The sequence below is a fragment of the Pelophylax lessonae genome, assembly GCF_965119305.1.
Source record: "Pelophylax lessonae genome assembly, chromosome: 3".
Lineage (NCBI taxonomy): Eukaryota > Metazoa > Chordata > Amphibia > Anura > Ranidae > Pelophylax > Pelophylax lessonae.
The window spans coordinates 86,147,766-86,168,231 of record NC_138770.1 but is presented as its reverse complement, the minus strand read 5'-3'; the positions used below and the strand labels follow the sequence as shown (position 1 = coordinate 86,168,231).

Below are 20,466 nucleotides of genomic sequence, written 5' to 3'. Positions count from 1 at the left end.
CAGCTGCACCGAGTACAGTGAGCAAACTATGCTTTTACCCAACAAACAATTACAGCCACATGGACTACAGTGTGGCAACTAAATTTACCTATCACAAACACAAACTAAATTCTGTCGATCTAAACCTAACACCTATCTAGGAGGGTGCTACAGTACATCAGCAATTGGTGCCTTCATGTTTTTAATGACACGTTTCCTTTAAAGAGGAAATATCAATTTTGGCAGCGGGTTTCTAAAACCTTTTAAATCAAGTTGTATACAGGTTGAAGGCTGGGGACTTCATGGCTGTATCATATGAATCTCAGGGAAAATATAATTAAATAATTCTTAACTACTGAATTTCAGGAAAAGCCAAATCCAGAGTTATATTTCAGTGATGCAAATCTGACGTCTGTTATCACGGACTTGTTCGCTGCTGGGGTGGATACAACCTCTGCTACTCTCCGATGGGGCCTTCTGTTAATGATGAAGTACCCAGAAATCCAAAGTAAGTGATTTGTTTTTGTGCTTTTTTTATGTAGGTTCCCTCCATTGAACTCAATTATCTGATGGCTTCCTTGTGACCACTCAGACCACAGGCAGTCTATATTTAGGTGCCATATATAGTACAGAGTTCATTTGGAGTTTACTTTTAAGTGCTCACTTTGACATTGCAGGGCAAGGTGCCATTGTCTCTGGAAAGGTCACTCTCTGACCCCCATATGTTAACTATACCTGTGCCCCCTCAAGGTCACTTACGCCTCTGCAGCCAGCATTGGGATTGGCTGTGGTGGTCACCTGAGGGGCAGTGACATCACTCCCCTGGTCTGGAATAGAATCCCTCAAGAACTAGTTTTGGGCAGCTCAGTAGATTGTTTTAAAGAAGAGCTGAATGCATTCCTAAATTCACAAAATATAACTGGATACTAAAAAGTATTGGTAATAATGCCAGGGGTATCCTTTGGATAGGCAGTTACTCTAGGAGAGCTGGACAGGGCCATAGAAGGTACTTAACCCATCAGCAGCATGGGTATCTGTTCCTTTGTGCAAGAAGGAAGAGGATGAGCACTGCCAGAGCCCTACAAAATGACCTCCAGCAGGCCACGGGTGTGAATGTCTCTGACCAAACAATCAGAAACAGACTTCATGAGGGTGACCTAAGGGCCCATCATCCTCTAGTGGGCCCTGTGCTCACTACCCAGCACCTTGGAGCTCGATTGGCATGTGCCATTGAATACCAGAATATGCAGGTCCTCCTCTAGCGTCCTGTGCTTTTCACAGATGAGAGCAGGTTCACCCTAAACACATGTGACAGACGTGAAAGGGTCTGAAAAAGTCATAGAGAATGTTATGCTGCCTCAGTGATGGTCTGGGGAGGCATATCCATGGAGGGGCACACAGACCTCTACAGGCTACACAATGGCACCCTGACTGCCATTAGGTATCGGGATGAAATCATTGGACCCATTGTCAGACCCTACACTGGTGCAGTGGGTCCTGGGTTCCTCCTGGTGCATGACAATGCCCGGCCTTATGTGGTGAAATTATGCAGCCAGTTCCTGCAGGATGAAGGAATTGACACTATTGAATGGCCCCCATGCTTGTCTGACCTAAATCCAATAGAGCACCTGTATGTCAGGCTGTTCAGGAGCTTAGTGATTCCCTGGTCCAGATCTGGGAGGAAATACTCCAGGACACCATCCGTTGTCTCATTAGGGGCATGCCCCAACCTTGTGAGGCACGCATACAAGCTCATAAGAACTATACAAACTACTGAGTACCATTTTGAGTTGCTGCTATACATTTTCAGCAAAATGGACTAGCCTGCTGCATCCTGATTTTCGGCGCATCTTTGAATTCAGCCCTCTGTAGGTTGATAATTTGCATTTCAAATGATATGGCATCCTTTCACTCCTAACACATTACCCAGTCCATGTCAGTATAAATATCTAGCATGATATTTTTCCCCATTGAGATCTGATGTGTTTTCAAAGTATTCCTTTAATTTTTTTTTAGCAGTGTATAAGGAGGTTTTCTATGTACAGTATGTATTTTTTTTACTATTGGTTTAACTAGATGGACTTTTCTTTATCTTACATCACGGGACACAGAGTCATATTCATTACCATATGGGTTATACGCCACCTATAGGTGATTTGACACTGTAAACCAATCAGACAATATTTCCCCTATATAACCCCTTCTACACAGAAAGTACCTCTGTTTTTTTTGCCAGTGTCTTAAAGGTGATGGTCACGGTGGAGAAGCTCTCCACATTTTTTTTAAGAAAGAAGATTATGCTACAATCCCCGATCAAAGATCTATGAATCTAAGGGGTTAGCAATCAGATCTATCCAAAAGAGTCAAAGACTAAAAGGATGGTACTTGAGCCTCGGGAAAAGGGATACGAGGTTTTGCTTGTAATGTTGTCCTTTTTAGGCACTGGACCCTGGGATCCGGACCCTTGGTAAAACCAACCCCAAAGGTGCTCCAGCAGGGTGCTCTACAGGTCCAAGGGAGTGGCCCCTCAAAAAAAGGGGTCCCAATCCTTGAAGGTTGGCAAGTGACAGAAACTCACTGTGATAGGTGAAGACTGAATTCTTATTACAAGACAGAATCCTGCGGCGGGACTGGTAAGTCCACTTTAAAAATATTTGTAAAAATATTTTTATGCACTGTTCCCGCTAAAAGATAAGATACCATGTGCCAGTTTGGATACAAATTTGCCCCCTTAGAGATGTCTGAAGTCTTTTTCCTCTCTAGGCTCATTGCGCCCTCCTCATAGTCCTCAGGCTTTTCCCTTACGTCCGCTCTTGGAGCAGGTAATGTATGCTGACTGGGATAATCCAGATAGGATTTTTGTTCCTCTCAAAAGGTTTACACTATTGTATCCTATGGAGGCAAAATTCATGAGAAAATGGAGTATACCTTCTGTGGCTGCTGCCATTTCTTCTGTTAACAAAAGTTTAACTTGTCCTGTGGATAATGCCAAGGTTTTTAAAGATCCAGCTGATAAGAAGTTGGAATCTTTGCTAAAGGCCTCCTTTGCTGCTGCAGGGTCTGTGATACAACCAGCCGTAGCAGCTATAGGAGTTTGTTAGTCTTGATAGGCCGTATTAAGCGAGTTTTAAAGACAGTTCCTTCTCAAGGAGAGTCTGTGGAAGATTTGACAGATCTTCCTCGCACTTTGTGTTTTGCAGCGGATGCTCTTAAAGACTCCATACAACAAATGTCACGGTTTGCTCTTTTAAAAGTGCATATGCGCAGAATCCTGTGGCTAAAATGCTGGTCTGCGGAACTACAGTGTAAAAAGTTGCTGGCTGGCTTTCCCTTTCATGGAGAATGCCTATTTGGTGATCATCTGGATAAATATATCCAAAAGATCCAATTGGGTGGGGGGAAGGCTGCTACTGTTCTCGAAGGTCTGGGTACAAATAATTCAGGACAACTGGGTTATTTCCACTATCTCGCAGGGCTATAAACTGGAATTTCAGATGTTCCCACATCCTCGGTTTGTAAAATAAAACATAACTGCAGATCCTCTAAAAAGAAGATCTCTTTTTTTCATTCAGAGGTTTTTACTCAAACCTTTTCATAGTCCCAGCCAAACTGAGACATGAGCCCTCTTCTGGATCTCAAAGCTCTGAACCAGTTTATAAACATTCTTAGTTTCCGAATTGAGTCAATTCCCTCAGTCGTGGCCTCCCTGCAGGGAGAGGGATTTCCAGCAACCATAGACATAAAGGATGCATACCTTCACATGCCTACTTTTCAGGCCCATCAAAGGTTTTTACACTTTGCAGTAGAAAACCGTCATTTTCAGTTTGTAGTCCTGCCTTTTGGGTTGGCTGGGCTCCAAGAGTGTTCACAAAGATCCTAGATTCAGTATTGGCCACTCTAAAGTCTCAAGGGATATCAGTGATAGGATATCTAGATGATCTATTACTAATAGATCGATTGGCTTCGGCTCTAAGCCGGAATGTTTTCCAGACAGTTCAGTTCTTAGAACATCTAGGCTGGATTCTGAACTTGGCAGCATTACAGCCGGTCCAGCGTCTGGAATATCTGGGTTTCCTTGTAGACACAATGCAGCAGGCAAAGATATTCATGCCATCAAGAAAGGTCACAGACCTGAAGGATCTGGTTAGTTCTGTGAGAAGGCAAAAGTATCCTTCGGTACGTCTTTGCATGAGGTTATTAGGGAAGATGGTGTCCTCATTCAGAGCAGTTCCCTATGCTCATGTCCATGCTAGACCTTTACAGAACAAAATTCTGTCAGCATGGACCAGAAAGGTCCAGTCCCTGGGGTAAAAAAGAGTCTTCCCATCAATGTCCTTAAAAACCGAGCAGTTTGCTGGGCTTTAAAGTACTGGAGGCCTAGACTTCGAGGTTACCCTGTAGGGGTACAATCTGACAATGCCACAGCTCTGGCTTATTTCAACCATCCATCAGGGAGACACCAAAAGTCAGTCAGCCCAGAAGGAGGTGGATATCATCCTATCCTGGGCAGAAAAATTTGCTCCATGCCTATCAGCGGTTTTTATTCCAGGAATAGAAAATTGTCAGGCAGACTTTTCTAGTCGTCAACAGATGTTTCCAGGAGAATGGTCCCTACACCCCGAGATCTTTGCATTGATCTGCCAATGCAGTATGGGTCCCAGATGTAGATCTGTTGGCATCCAGGTTCAACAAGTTGAAGAGATTTGTGCCCAGGACCAGGCATCCACTCGCAGTCGTAGTCGAGTAGATGCCTTGGTGACTCCTTGGGAGGAGTCTTCCCTGATCTATGCCTTTCCTCCAGTTCAGCTGCTGCCGCGTCTGTTATGCAGAATCCAGCTATAGGGGAAACCAGTAATCGTGGTAGCTCTAGCATTGCCGAGGAGGTTTTGGTATGCACAAATTCAAAAATTGGCAGTGGCAAGACCTTGAGTTCTTCCACTGCATCTGGACGTGCTCTCTCAAGCACTTATATTCCACCCTGCTTTACAGTCTCTAAATTTGATGGCTTGGCTATTGAAGCCTTGATTTTGAAAGAGTGGGGTATATCTGGCCCTGCAGTTTCTACCCTGATAAATGCTAGAAAACCAGTCTCTAGAGGCATTTATTACAGTATAGTAAGTCTAGAAATCTTACATTACCTGGTGTGAGGCCAGGAAATGGCATCCCCGCAAATATATTTTCGGGAGACGTCTAGCCTTCTTGCAAGTAGGGGTAGATATGAAATTAGCCTTAGGCACTACTAAGGGTAAAATTTCAGCCTTATCCATTTCCTTGGTTCAAACCTTCGTTCAAGGGGTATTATGTATGCTTCCACCAGTGAAGCCACCATTGTGTCCTTGGGATCTAAATTTTTAGAGAAACAGCCTTTTGAGCCCATGGGGCATTTTCCCCTGGTTCTTTTGACCAGAAAATTGGTCTTTTTGATTGCCATAACTTGAGTCAGAAGAGTATTGGAACTAGCAGCTATTTCTTGTAAAGAGCCATTCTTGATTTTACATCAAGAATAGGGTGATTCTACCTCCACACCCAGGTTTTTTTGCCCAAGGTGGTGTCCTCTTTTCATTTGAATCAGGACATTATACCGCCTTCCTTTATTCCTAATCCTCAAACAGCGGAGGAAAAGTTATTATAATCTCTTGATGTAGTACTTGCATTTAAGATTTACTTGAAAAGATCAGCTCAGATTCTAAAGACCAACTTTTTGTTCGTGCTGCTAGAAGGGGCCAGGAAAGGGCAGGCAGCATCTAAATCTATGATTTCTTAATGGATTTGCCAGATTATTATCCAGGCATACCGTTTGAAAGGGAAGGTTCCCCCTTTTCCAGTAAAGTCACACTCTACCAGAAGAGTAGGTGCCTCTTAGGCAGTTCGCCATCAAGCTTCTATGGCTCAGATTTGCAAGGCCACGACTTGATCGTCGGTGCATACATGCACTAGATTCCACCAAGTGGATGTTAGGACCCAGAAGGAGTCGGCATTTGGCCTCAGGGTTCTGCAGCAAGCTATGTAGATCGTTTGTGGTCTGATGGAGGTATTTTTTTGGTGCCCCCCTCCCCTCAAGTGCATTGCTATGGGATGTCCCATATGGTAATGAATATGGCTCTGTGTCCCGTGATGCACGATAAAGAAATATGGATTTTTCCTACAGCTTACCTCTAAAATCCATTTCTTGGAGTACATCACAGGACACAGAGGTCCCTACCCTTTTTATGGGATATTTATTGCTTGCTACAAAACTGAGGTACTTCCTGTGTAGGAGAGCTTATATAGGGGGACTTTCTGTCTGATTGGTTGCCAGTGTCCATTCACCAATAAGTGGCGTATCACACATATGGTAATGATGAATATGGCTCTGTGTCTCGTGATGTACTCCAAGAAATGGATTTTACTGGTAAGCTGTAGGAAAATTCCATATATTTCAACTTGACTAACTTTTCAACTATGTGACAATACTCAGACCTAGCCAATGGCTAATGGGCCTGGACACTTTCACAGTGGAGCAGGTTACATGCTCCACCTTACCCCAAAGTGCTAGGTGTTTATGAAAAAAAAAGGAAGTTATGTGATGCGATAAAGCTTGTTTCACTCCGCCCACTGCCGCACTGCTCTGAATTGCAAAATGGACTATTGCTTGCATACAAACTGCTGCAGTTTGTGTGTGGGCAAGTGTGAACAGGCGCTTAGAAAGTAATTTCTCAACAATGCTATAGATGTGAATAGGGGTTTGTTTTAAAGCCCTAATATTTAAGCGTAGTATCCAATAGCACCAATTAGAATACATTTTTCCAAAGTAAAACCAGTGTGAGATGAATTCTGATTATAATGGGGTACTGCACCTAATGAAACACTGTCCCCTTCGCCTTTGCATCCCAACTCCCATATGCTTACCTTGCCATCGTTCCTTCTCAACTCCTTGCTCCTCTGCAGCCAGCATTGAGATCAGCTGTGTAGGTGACCCAGAGGGACAGTGATGCCACTCCTCTGGTCGTGTGACAGTGCCCAGGCCTAGCGACTGGCTGGTAGGCCCTGCCACTGTCACAGGGCAGCAGGTCACATGCTCATCCATACCCCAAAGTGCTAAGTATTAACAAGCAGCAAAATATTTTACATATTCTTGACATGTAAAAAAGGCTTTGTACAATCTTTACTCACCTCTCTAGCTGCTTGTATTGTAAAGTAATTAATTCTCCAAGATCACAACAGCTCTAAAGTCAGTTTCCAATTGACTGCAAAGATTCTGCTGCAACAGAAAAAAAAACAAATCTGATTTCAGTTTTTCTGTTGTAAACTTTACAAATGAATTTCTCCACAATGCCTATAGCTAGATAGATTAACAAGGCTAATTATAAAATAAAATGCTTTTACTGTCTGTTTAGAATATGTAAACACTATAGTGTGCATTGCCTGAGTACAGCTTCACTTTAAAAGTGAATCTGCTTAATGTATAGTGTCGGATTTTAGGTGACCTCTGACACAAGATGACCAGACAAAGTGAGAATATCTTCGGAAGAGGACAGATGTAAATTTTTTTATGAACATAACTGCACAATTATACAAATAAAGGCCTAATGGAGAGATGTTTGCATAAGCCAAATCAGAATTGTTTTTTTAATTTTTCATTAAAGTTGCAAGGTCCAGGATTGATTTCTTTATATGTGCTTTACTACTTATTGACTTTGCTCTGCTCTCTGGTAGTTGCCTGCAATCCATCATCAGTGCAACATTGGTACTGCCAGCCAAGTGTTTATACATGTAACATTCCTTCTGCTGTTTCTTTTCATTTATAACCATCCCCGAGGAAGAGGAAGTTGAGTTTGAAAGGTGTTGGCTTCCTATAAACCTTCAATAAATATTCCACCCTACTGGAAAGTTTGATGCTTCTTTCTCTTGTCTTCCTCAGTCTTTTAAAATATGATATGGGCTTTGTCCCTTTTTGAGAAGAGTGCCCTATTCTTGTATTTGTTCTCACTACTCACTGAGACCTTGACGGAAGCAAGTATACATATTGGCTGCTCTGACAGTGAACATGTTCTGGGTCAGTGATGCTTTGGGTACTAAAATAATGATGAGGATGACAGCCCTGGAACCTGCACATTTTAAAACACATTAGCAGTAGCATGCACAACACATTTATCCCAGAAATGTTGTTTAATGAACTATATAATTAGACAATATAGCAAAACTTTTAATAAGAGCCTTTATGTCTATATCCCAATGACAGAAAATGTCCAGAATGAAATTGAAAAAGTCATTGGTTCCGGGGAACCTCAGGTGATGCATAGAAAACATATGCCTTATACGGATGCCGTCATCCATGAAATCCAAAGGTTTGGTAACATTGTACCATTGAATATTCCACATGCCACGACTCAAGATGTGACTTTTAAAGGATTCTTTATACCCAAAGTGAGTATCACATTTTGTCTTTTGAATAATATATAAACTGAGCAAATTTTAAATGCATTGGTTTAAAAATTCTGGGTATAAAAAATAAATTTTATACAAACAGATATTTGCTTTCTAGGTCTTGGCCTATTTTAGAATGACAGGGGACCATTGATTTTTTGCAGTAACCTGTGTATGGGACCAAATTAAAATGTTAAATGGTCCAATTAAAGCCACCAAACCTGCTGCTGAAAAGGCTTGAGCTTACAATCACACTGGAAAAAATAACATTAACCACTTCTGGACCAGAAGATTTTGCTGCTTAATGACCAGGCCCTATTTTACGATTCGGCACTGCTTTATTTTAACGGACAATTGCGCGGTCGCGCGATGCTGTACCCAAACGAAATTGACGTCTTTTTTTCCCCACAAATAGAGCTTTCTTTTGGTGGTATTTGATCCCCTGTGCAATTTTTTTTTTTTGGGCTTCAAACAAAAGAACAGCGACAATTTTGAAAAAAAAAAAAACAATATTTTTCACTTTCTGCTATATAACATTGCAAAAAAAAAATAAAAAATATAATTTTTTAACATTTTAGGCCAATTTGTTTTCTGCTACATATTGTTGGTAAAAAAATCACAATAAGCGTATTTTGATTGGTTTGCGATCTGTGATTTTTTGCGGGACTGCGACATTGCGGCGGACAGATCGGACCCCTAACTGACATTTTTGACACTTTTGGGGGTACCAGTGACATTACTACAGTAATCAGTGCTAAAAATATGCACTATTACTGTAATAATGCCATTGGCAGGGAAGGGGTTAATGCTATTGTGTTTACATCAGCCGGCCGTCCTCTGTCAGCGCGGAGAGATCGCAGGTGTCAGACGGCAATCGGAGCTGCCTGACACCCGCACTGGCATCCCCGCTGACAATCGGGGACGGGAGCATGCCTCCGGCGGCTTGGACTAGCCCCCTAGTGGCCTCCCAAGCAAATGACGTTTATTAATGTGATTTTGCCTGGGAGAGCCACACTGCCGACGTAAAAAGGCAGTGCAGCGACGGGATGTGGTTAAATCCCAGTTCACAGGCGCATGTGCAGAGCGCTCGAGAATAGCCTCTTAATCTCGAAGGCTCTGTCCAGCCCCAGACCATCCAGCTCCATCGCCGCCGCAAACAGAGCTGCAACCTACCCCTGTCCGTCTCACCTGAAAACACCAGGGATCACCCCAATGTCATCGGGGTTGGTCCGACGGGACATCACACGTGTCCCCGAATTCAGAGCGGATTCGGCCAGTCACTCCAAGATGGTGCCGAGCTCGCAGCTTGAATGGGAGGACAGGATGGAGGGGATAGAGGAAAGTACAGTCGAGGGTTTCAATACCTCTCCACACCAAGGCACAGCTCCAGTGAGTACCCCTCTCCCTAATGTCCTCCGCTTCCACGGAATCTCTCATAGAGAGATTTATGGGGGACAGGCTCCACACTCCATTACGGGGCCTAGTGGAGAGCCCCGTCATGTCTAACATCCCTGGACTCACACCCCCAGGGACACCCATGGACTGCAACTTCCTCATGAATGCATTTTCTAAAATGTTGTCTGAGGGCCTAGCACAAACGGCCTCTCAGATTACACATGTTTTACAAACTGACCTCCAGAACCTTGGTTCTAGGATGGAAATTATAGAGACTAAATTGGACCAAATGATTTCAAGAACCAACCAACACACAGACCATATTCAGGAACTACAGGAATGCCTGGACTTGGCCATTTCCAAAATCGACGATCTGGAGAATCGCTCCAGGCGTTATAACTTTCGCATCAGAGCCCTCCCTGAGTCTATCCAGGATGCTCATGCAGCGGTGCAGGGCTTCCTTACTGAACTTATTCCCAATATTCCAGAGCACCACCTTGAGTTGGACAGGGCATGCAGACCCCCTCCATGCCCCAAGAAAGGATAATCTTTCAAATGATATTGTGGTCAAACCACACTTTTACAGGGTGAAGGAGGAGGTCATGCGTCTGGCCAGAAAAGAAAGAGGGGGGTTAAACCTGGCGCACAACTAGGGAAATGAGTGTCCAAAAACTTCCACAAGCTCCAATACAGACATATGCTACTTAAATGACACAGTAGCCTAAAGATATTAAATTGAATTAGAAGAGTCCATAAAAAGTCCATGTACATACTTCTCCATATGCTACACTCCGCAGGCTGCTCTGTAAGCAAGTAGAAGGGACTTGTGGCGAACTGTAAGAGGAAAAACAGGCGCCACACTAAGTGCAGTATATCTGGATAAACGTTTAATAGACCAAATAGAAAGGTACTCACAAACGATGATATAAAAACAGTATATCAGTGGTAAAGGAAATGGTAATCCCAGTGTCCAAATTCAGGATGGCACAAGCGGTCTCAAAGCATCGGGCTGTAACGAGTGGAGGATCGATACTTCCCGTCTACTGGGGACACAGCGCTGGCCGCTCTGACGTCACTTCCGGGATACGTACTGGCGCCGGCGACGCGTTGTCGGAGCATGCGCTCCTTCCTCAGGCCGATAATGCGCCATTTTGCTCAAGGGCTTAAGTAGACCAGGAGGCAGAGCCAGCTGGGTCCTAAAGAGTGCCAATAATCCTCACTCAAGAGGAACCCGCTGTGATACTGAACAGGGGCAGTGTACATTATGAAAAGAAACCAGAGCAGTAGTCAAATATATAGTAACAAGAAATCTGTTACAACTAGTTCTCAACAAAATAAGAAATTTTGGAATAAATGGGAATAGGAATTAATGTGAAAATAAATAAGAATAAAAATAAAAATAAGAATAAAATAAATAATAATATAAATAATAAGGAAAATAATAATGATAATAATGGTTGGAGAAAATAAAAAATAAAAAAATATAAGAAAAAATGAAAAATTGAAAAAAAGGAATAATGAGAAAATAAAAATAAAACTAAAAATAATAAAATAAAATAATATAATAAAATAATAATAAACAATTAAAAAATGCTAAAATTAAATTATACAAGTTTAAAATGCACATTGTATATGTATACATCCACATATTGTCATAATACAATGATATAATAATAATAATAATAAAACCGTAAATATATGTATGGTATCATTATACTAAAGAATATCATTATTCTTTTTAAAAAATGTTTTTCTATATATATAAAAATATATATAAAAAAATATAAAAATATATATATATATATATAAAAGACACCGTAGAAAAGAGGATAAAATCATCTAAAAGACCATCAGCCAATATAACCGTCCACTAATGTATCCTATTCTGGCTCCATACATAATTGTTATAAAAGGGTATAAACAAGGTGGTGGGGCATTACTCTCAGATGTCCAATCCAAAATTATTGGATGGAGTCATATGAGAGTGTTAGTCTCAATTTCTTCGTTCAAACCACCCGGCACTAAAGTGTCCAAAGTATATATCCAATAGGCCTCCCTTTGGCATAATCTCTTAAAACGTTCTGGAGGCGCCAAAGTAGCAGGTATGGACTCGATAATCCACACCCTGAGGCCGAGAGACAGGTGTTCATGATGCAGCAGGAAGTGGCGTGGGACACTGTGCTTATCATTACCAGCCTCCACAAACCTGCGATGCTCACCGAATCTCTTCCTCAGGGTGCGGATTGTCCTTCCTACATAAAACAGCCCACACGGGCATGTGAGGCAATAAACAACAAACTCTGTGGAGCAATTGTAAAACTGTGTCAATGGGTATGTTTTTCCTTTTGCTAAAAACTTTTTCTGTCCATGAGTAACGTGTTTACAAGTCAGACACAATTTTTTGCGGCATTGGAACATTCCAATAAGTGGGATCAAACAAGGTCTCTCTAAAGATGATATAGGGGGACCCTTCAACTTACTGGGTGCCACCATGCTCTTAATGTTCCTTGCTCTTCTGTAAGTGACCTTGGGTTTGGGGGGTAGATTCTCCCTCAGATGGGGGTCTTCCAGTAAGATTGGCCAATGCTTGACCAGAATTTTCTCCATTTTTTTAAACTTAGTGTGAAATTGAGTCACAAATCTGGGTATAATAGCTTCTGTATCGGGTTTTACCTTTTTAATACTTTCGTGGCCGGCCCTTATTAACCATGCTCATAACATCTATTTGGCCGGCCACGAAAGTATTAAAAAGGTAAAACCCGATACAGAAGCTATTATACCCAGATTTGTGACTCAATTTCACACTAAGTTTAAAAAAATGGAGAAAATTCTGGTCAAGCATTGGCCAATCTTACTGGAAGACCCCCATCTGAGGGAGAATCTACCCCCCAAACCCAAGGTCACTTACAGAAGAGCAAGGAACATTAAGAGCATGGTGGCACCCAGTAAGTTGAAGGGTCCCCCTATATCATCTTTAGAGAGACCTTGTTTGATCCCACTTATTGGAATGTTCCAATGCCGCAAAAAATTGTGTCTGACTTGTAAACACGTTACTCATGGACAGAAAAAGTTTTTAGCAAAAGGAAAAACATACCCATTGACACAGTTTTACAATTGCTCCACAGAGTTTGTTGTTTATTGCCTCACATGCCCGTGTGGGCTGTTTTATGTAGGAAGGACAATCCGCACCCTGAGGAAGAGATTCGGTGAGCATCGCAGGTTTGTGGAGGCTGGTAATGATAAGCACAGTGTCCCACGCCACTTCCTGCTGCATCATGAACACCTGTCTCTCGGCCTCAGGGTGTGGATTATCGAGTCCATACCTGCTACTTTGGCGCCTGCAGAACGTTTTAAGAGATTATGCCAAAGGGAGGCCTATTGGATATATACTTTGGACACTTTAGTGCCGGGTGGTTTGAACGAAGAAATTGAGACTAACACTCTCATATGACTCCATCCAATAATTTTGGATTGGACATCTGAGAGTAATGCCCCACCACCTTGTTTATACCCTTTTATAACAATTATGTATGGAGCCAGAATAGGATACATTAGTGGACGGTTATATTGGCTGATGGTCTTTTAGATGATTTTATCCTCTTTTCTACGGTGTCTTTTATATATATATATATATTTTTATATTTTTTTTATATATATTTTTATATATATAGAAAAACATTTTTTAAAAAGAATAATGATATTCTTTAGTATAATGATACCATACATATATTTACGGTTTTATTATTATTATTATTATATCATTGTATTATGACAATATGTGGATGTATACATATACAATGTGCATTTTAAACTTGTATAATTTAATTTTAGCATTTTTTAATTTTTTATTATTATTTTATTATATTATTTTATTTTATTATTTTTAGTTTTATTTTTATTTTCTCATTATTCCTTTTTTTCAATTTTTCATTTTTTCTTATATTTTTTTATTTTTTATTTTCTCCAACCATTATTATCATTATTATTTTCCTTATTATTTATATTATTATTTATTTTATTCTTATTTTTATTTTTATTCTTATTTATTTTCACATTAATTCCTATTCCCAGTTATTCCAAAATTTCTTATTTTGTTGAGAACTAGTTGTAACAGATTTCTTGTTACTATATATTTGACTACTGCTCTGGTTTCTTTTCATAATGTACACTGCCCCTGTTCAGTATCACAGCGGGTTCCTCTTGAGTGAGGATTATTGGCACTCTTTAGGACCCAGCTGGCTCTGCCTCCTGGTCTACTTAAGCCCTTGAGCAAAATGGCGCATTATCGGCCTGAGGAAGGAGCGCATGCTCCGACAACGCGTCGCCGGCGCCAGTACGTATCCCGGAAGTGACGTCAGAGCGGCCAGCGCTGTTTTATCCCAGTAGACGGGAAGTATCGATCCTCCACTCGTTACAGCCCGATGCTTTGAGACCGCTTGTGCCATCCTGAATTTGGACACTGGGATTACCATTTCCTTTACCACTGATATGCTGTTTTTATATCATCGTTTGTGAGTACCTTTCTATTTGGTCTATTAAACGTTTATCCAGATATACTGCACTTAGTGTGGCGCCTGTTTTTCCTCTTACATGCGTCTGGCCAGGAGCTCTGACCAGCTTTCCATTCAAGGTCATCCGGTCCAGATTTTTGCAGACTTATCCCCAATGACGATCCAGAAAAGGAGATTCCCTTAAGCCTCTTCTACATGTTTTATCACAAAAAGCTATCAAATACTCGTAATCATTTCCATTTTGTCTGCCCTTCTCCTTTAAAACCAAAACATATGGCTTCTCAACTTTTCAGGAAGGTGAAAGGATCCTCCTACAACTGGGCCTAATATCTTTGGATCATCAGCCCGTCTCTAATCCCCAGAACTCGGCCTCTTCCAAGCGTCCATCTCCCCCTAGACCAATTACCCCAGTATGGCAAAATAAACAGTCGAAGAGAACCAAGGACTCTCACGTCATCTGAATTGCCCTGCTCTGGAAAAGATTTTCATCTGTCTCTTCGTGGTCGGGTCATCCTTGGGTCCACTTAGGACTTTGGTCCCTATGGTCCCTGGAGTTAACTGACTGGTTATGGTTCTTCCACATTCTATTTCTGTTACAGGTTGTTGAGACATCCATAGGTCACATTTGGCTTTCATTTAATACTGTTTGTTGCTCTTTCTAATCCCAATGCTTCATGCTTATCTGGTCTTCCTTTTGGGGTGGGGGGACAATGGGACCTGTTATTTGGGTCCTTTGCCATCCCTCCCTCCCACGGAATGCTCTTTTGTGAACATGTTCCTAATGGTTATCATTCTTAGTCATGTTTCCTGTGGTCAACATCGGGGATTACCCTGGTAGGTCTGGCTCGGCACTTCCCTTACTTGCTTGCTTTTTGCTCTAACGGTTATGCCTGGGCCTGGGGCAGACACGGGCACCTTTCCGCTTAGGGGGGTGCTCTCCTCTGTCTGGGGTTTAGGACTTTACCTCATGGAGAGGAGTTTCCCCTTCCTATTTACCACTAGCTGGTTTGGGGGGTTGAATGTTATATGTTTTATATTGGAGTTTGGTTTGGGACAAAAGCTTTGACCCCGTGTGGTGTATGTTGATCCACGCGGAGTCAGATGTGAGTCTGCTTGTTATGCAGACATATATTTCTATGTGTAACACGGGATCAGGCTGGCCTGTCTCGGTTTCTGTTGACGAAGGGGATCCCCTGGCTATTTTGATACGGGGGCCCCTGAGGTCCCACCCTTCTCCTGTTTTTCTCTTTCTTTTTCTATCTTTTCACTTCTTTCTATTCCTTCCTCAGGTATCGGAGTGAAGCTTCTTTTGCATGGTATACTTATGCTGGTATACGTGAATACGCACTCAGTAGATGGGTCGCCAACTTTTTCGTGGGTACAGGTAGGTCAATGTGTCATAGTGCTTATACCACTCTTCTGGACATATGGCTGTAAGTAAGAACTCCCTTAAGCCTATACAGATGGCTTCCATAATGTCCAGGGTCTGAACCAGTGTTGCCAACCCCCCGGAGGGAAATTTACTGGCAGAACGTCCAAAATTTACGGACAGCACCAATTTTTTACGGACACTGAAAAAAGTACCTAAAATAACAATTTTCAGTGCTAAACCGTGTAAATATCAATATTTTAACTATAAACATATAGCTAGTGCTATTAGCAATGTGTTCAAGTTAAACAAAAGTAAAAAAACATATTTCTCAAATTTACATGAAGGTTGGGTTACCATAACCCAGCCAGCACAGAGTTCCCCCTTACATCAGAGTCTGCAGACTCTGGTCAGACACGATACAGGAGGTGGTCAGACACTGCGGACATGGTACAGGAGGTGGGCAGACACTGCGGACATGGTAAAGGAGGTGGGCAGACACTGCGGACATGGTAAAGGAGGTGGGCACTGGGCAGACACTGTGGACATGGTAAAGGAGGTGGGCACTGGGCAGACACTGCGGACATGGTAAAGGAGGTGGGCAGACACTGCGGACATGGTAAAGGAGGTGGGCAGACACTGCGGACATGGTAAAGGAGGTGGGCACTGAGCAGACACTGCGGACATGGTAAAGGGGGTGGGCAGACACTGCGGACATGGTAAAGGAGGTGGGCAGACACTGCGGACATGGTAAAGGAGGTGGGCAGACACTGCAGACATGGTAAAGGAGGTGGGCACTGGGCAGACACTGCAGACATGGTAAAGGAGGTGGGCAGACACTGCGGTCATGGCACAGGAGGTGGTCAGAGACTGCGGTCATGGCACAGGAGGTGGTCAGAGACTGCGGTCATGGCACAGGAGGTGGTCAGAGACTGCGGTCATGGCACAGGAGGTGGTCAGAGACTGCGGTCATGGCACAGGAGGTGGTCAGAGACGGCGGTCATGGCACAGGGGGTGGTCAGAGACTGTGGACATGGTACAGGGGGTGGTCAGAGACTGCGGAAATGGTACAGGGGGTGGTCAGAGACTGCGGACATGGTACAGGGGGTGGTCAGAGACTGCGGAAATGGTACAGGGGGTGGTCAGAGACTGCGGAAATGGTACAGGGGGTGGTCAGAGACTGCGGAAATGGTACAGGGGGTGGTCAGAGACTGCGGACATGGTACAGGGGGTGGTCAGAGACTGCGGAAATGGTACAGGGGGTGGTCAGAGACTGCAGACATGGTACAGGGGGTGGTCAGAGACTGCGTGGACAATGGAAGTGCCCTCCTCACCCCCTCAAAGTATTTTCTTCCTCTGTCCCCCTTACCTTAGCTCTTCACATCAGTGTCCTCCTCCTAAGTCCCCTTCACCTCTCCATAGCCATATCAGTGACATTACTGCAGAGTGAAGCTGTGTGACTCTGCCTGTGGAGAAGTGAAGGGGGCACAGGAGCAGGACACTGATGTCCTCTGCCCCCTGACTCATCTCTCTACTACTTCAGTGACAGTCTGCGCTGCTACTGCTAGCTGAGTGTCTGAGCCTCGGTGGCTCAGAACCCCACTCACCAGACCAGTCCTCCTGCTCTTCTGTGTGCTCTCTCTGCGGCTCTGCCTCTGCTGTCACAGCCTGTCTGCTCTGTCCACTCCACTCCACCATGCGTCCGTCCGTCCAGCAGCATCTTCTAGAGTTCTAGTGTCCACACTCCACAGCTGCGCTGCAGCACAGGCTCCACTCCATACTGCTGGCGCGGCGCCTGGCAGCCGGCGGGAAAATTTAAATGACGGCGGGGGCGGAGGCAGGGGCGGGCGCAGGCAGGCACTCGCAGGACACCGGCGATGATCATCATCCAGTGCGAGTCTACATCTCTCTGCGAGTGCGAGAGAGCTCGGGGATCTCCGGAACTGCGCGCCGCGCACGCGCAGTTCTGCCAGTGCCGCCGCCGCTGTAGATTTACGGGCACTTTTCTCCTGCTACGGGCATTTACGGGCAGGAGAAAAGTGCCCTGATTTTACGGGCTGTCCGTAAATCTACGGGCGGTTGGCAACACTGGTCTGAACTCCCCAATTAACTGATGGAAATATTTCCAGTATGCCCATTCCCAGCGTCTGGATGTACTCTTACTCCAAGAAACCCATTTCCCCAAAAATTTACTCCCAAATGTATTCATTCCACATTTCCCCAATTCTTCCTAGCCAACGTGGAGAATAAAATCAAGGGAGTAGGCATCTTTTTTTCTAAATGGTTGGGCTTCTCTGCTACTAATGAAATTAAAGATCCAGAGGGCTGGTTCTTGCTAGTCTCAGAAACTTTATAGGGGTCCTTGTTCACCTTTGTGTCGTATTACGTCCCCAATAAGGGCCAGTCACAATTTTTTGCCTCTATGTTTTCTAAGCTATCTCCTCACCTGGTGGGGAAAATCTTCTTTGGAGGGGACTCAAACATTTCCCTGGATCAAATGCTGGACAAATCTGGTCATAAACATGCACGAGTGCTAAAACCTCCCAAGCAGAGTTTGAAAATAGGAAAGCTGGTCCACTCCTTTGGATTAATAGACATCTGCAGAGAACTTAATCCCTCTTCCAAGGATTATACGCACTTTTCTGCGCCTCATGGAACGTTTGCGCGGATAGACCACATTTTATTGACGGCTGTGGATGCTCTCTTGTCCATCGGGTGCTTATCAGGTACTCCCCAGTGTCTGACCACTCAATGGTTTTTTTTCCAAATTGATGCACGCCAGGAACCGTTGGCACCTGAATGAATCACTACTCAGCAATCCCTCTCTCTGCACTTTAATGGAGAAAGACATTGCTGATTATTTCCAAATTAATGATGTTGGGGGTATTTCTCCTGGGACACTTTGGGCAGCTCGCAAAGCTGTTATTCATGGTAAGTTTATCAAACTGGCCACCAAACTTAAAAGAGAGTCACGGGTGGAAATTGCTAGGCTTGAAAAGGAATTTCAGGAACTGTCTACAAAACATAAACGCAATCCGAACCCCGAATCTCAAGCGCAACTTGAAGCCACTCGTTTAGCTTTAAATATGGCCCTCACCACCCAGGCTGAAAAGAGTCTGCGGTGGTCAGGTGCTCAGTTTTACTTCCATAATGATAAAATAGGCCCTAGGCTGGCAGCCAACTTAACGCCCCGCCCACGGACTTTTGCCTTTCTGAAAATCCGCTCCTCTGTGGGTGTCTTAACACAGAACCCTCAAAAAATCATGATGGAATTTAGCACATTCTACTCAAAACTTTATAATTCCAATCTGGGTTCCTCTCGTTGTCATAGGCCACACGTTTTAGATTATATACCTCTACCTTCTCTTAAGAACACAGAGCTAGCTTGGAGTCCCCAGTTTTGGAACTGGAAGTGTTGGGAGGGATTAACCGTTTAAAGAAGGGGTCAGCCCCTTGCCCGGATGGGTTCCTGTTATTACATGATGTTTGGTACTCTGCTTACCCCGTATTTGGCTCAGTTCTTTAACTCCCTTAGGGAGGGTGCTGCCCTAGAGGCCACAACTAATACTGCCTACATTTCAGTTTCCCAAAACCCGGGAAGGATAGCTCAGATGTTAAAAATTATAGGCCGATATCCCTGATTAATAACGACCTCAAAATTTTAAATAAAATCTTAGCCAATAGGATGTCTGCATTTATAGGACGCTACATTCATAAGGATCAGGTGGGCTTTATACCCAGAAGACAGGGACCGGATCAGATACAGAGAGTGGTGGACATTATTTCACTCTTGAGGGCCAATTGGGATGGAGGGAGACCTCAGGTAGGATAATGGTAGATTGGGGTAGATGGAATATCTTGTGGCTGGGAAGGATTTACTCGGTCAAGATGAATCTCCTGCCTAGGATTTTGTATCTATTCCACTCCCTCCCGATACCAGTAAAGAAAACGAGTCTCCAAAAAATTTAAATCCAAAACGACTAACTTTATTTGGGGCGGGAAAGGCTCCTGGTGCCCAAAGAATATACTCTTAAGAAGCTGTTCACAAGGGGGTCTGGGAATCCCACTTCTATGGAAATATTATCAGACGGCACAAGTAGCTCAATTCTCTATAATTTATGCTCTGGGAAATAGACCTGATTGGGTGGACATTGAAAGGCAATCAGTCCCTAATCACACGATTATCTCGTTTGGTCACCCCCAAAACAGAGACCCGCCATAATGTCGCCCACCTTATCTTGTTCCATGGTGCTCTGCGACTATCTCTACAAACACCCGCTCCCTAACCTCAATATATAGACCGCTGTCACACCTTTTCAATAATCCTAGATCCCCCCTGGACAAGATATTAAAGCCTTCCAATGGTGAACAAACAAAGGATTGTTCCGGATTGGACACTTTATCTCCTCCCAAGGTCCGTTATCTGCCACCCATTGTCTTGGCAAACTAGGAATGCCCTAATGGGAAAGGTTCAGGCTACATCAAATTAGACACTTTTTTTTCTCACTGAATACTGGGACCGCCACTAGACCCTGTCTTACAGCCTATGAACACTGGTGTTCTTAAATCCAGGTCCAGAGGGGTGGTATCTCCCTGATCTATGCGGCACTGACAGATACCTCAGAAAAACCTCAATATGCTTTATTATGGGAAAGAGACTTAGATTTAACTTGGGAGACCAAGGAGTGGTATGCTCTCTTTAGCAGATCATTTAAGGGTATATTGAACACATCTCTGGTAAAAGCCAATGTTAAGGTCCTCACCCATTGGTATCTTGTTTCTACTCGTTTGGCTAAAATGTACCCA

At 43.5% G+C, this 20,466-nt stretch overlaps 1 protein-coding gene across 2 annotated transcripts in view; it reads left to right on the top strand.

The window, feature by feature from the left end:
* Window positions 1–20,466, top strand: part of LOC309551312 (cytochrome P450 2K4-like) — a 637,235-nt gene that overhangs the window by 588,160 nt on the left and 28,609 nt on the right. For both annotated transcript variants that reach the window (XM_082251847.1, XM_082251846.1), the window contains 2 exons: window positions 346–487; window positions 8,201–8,385. In XM_082251847.1, coding sequence (XP_082107973.1) covers window positions 346–487; window positions 8,201–8,385 — 327 coding nt within the window. The remainder of the gene's footprint in view (window positions 1–345; window positions 488–8,200; window positions 8,386–20,466) is intronic.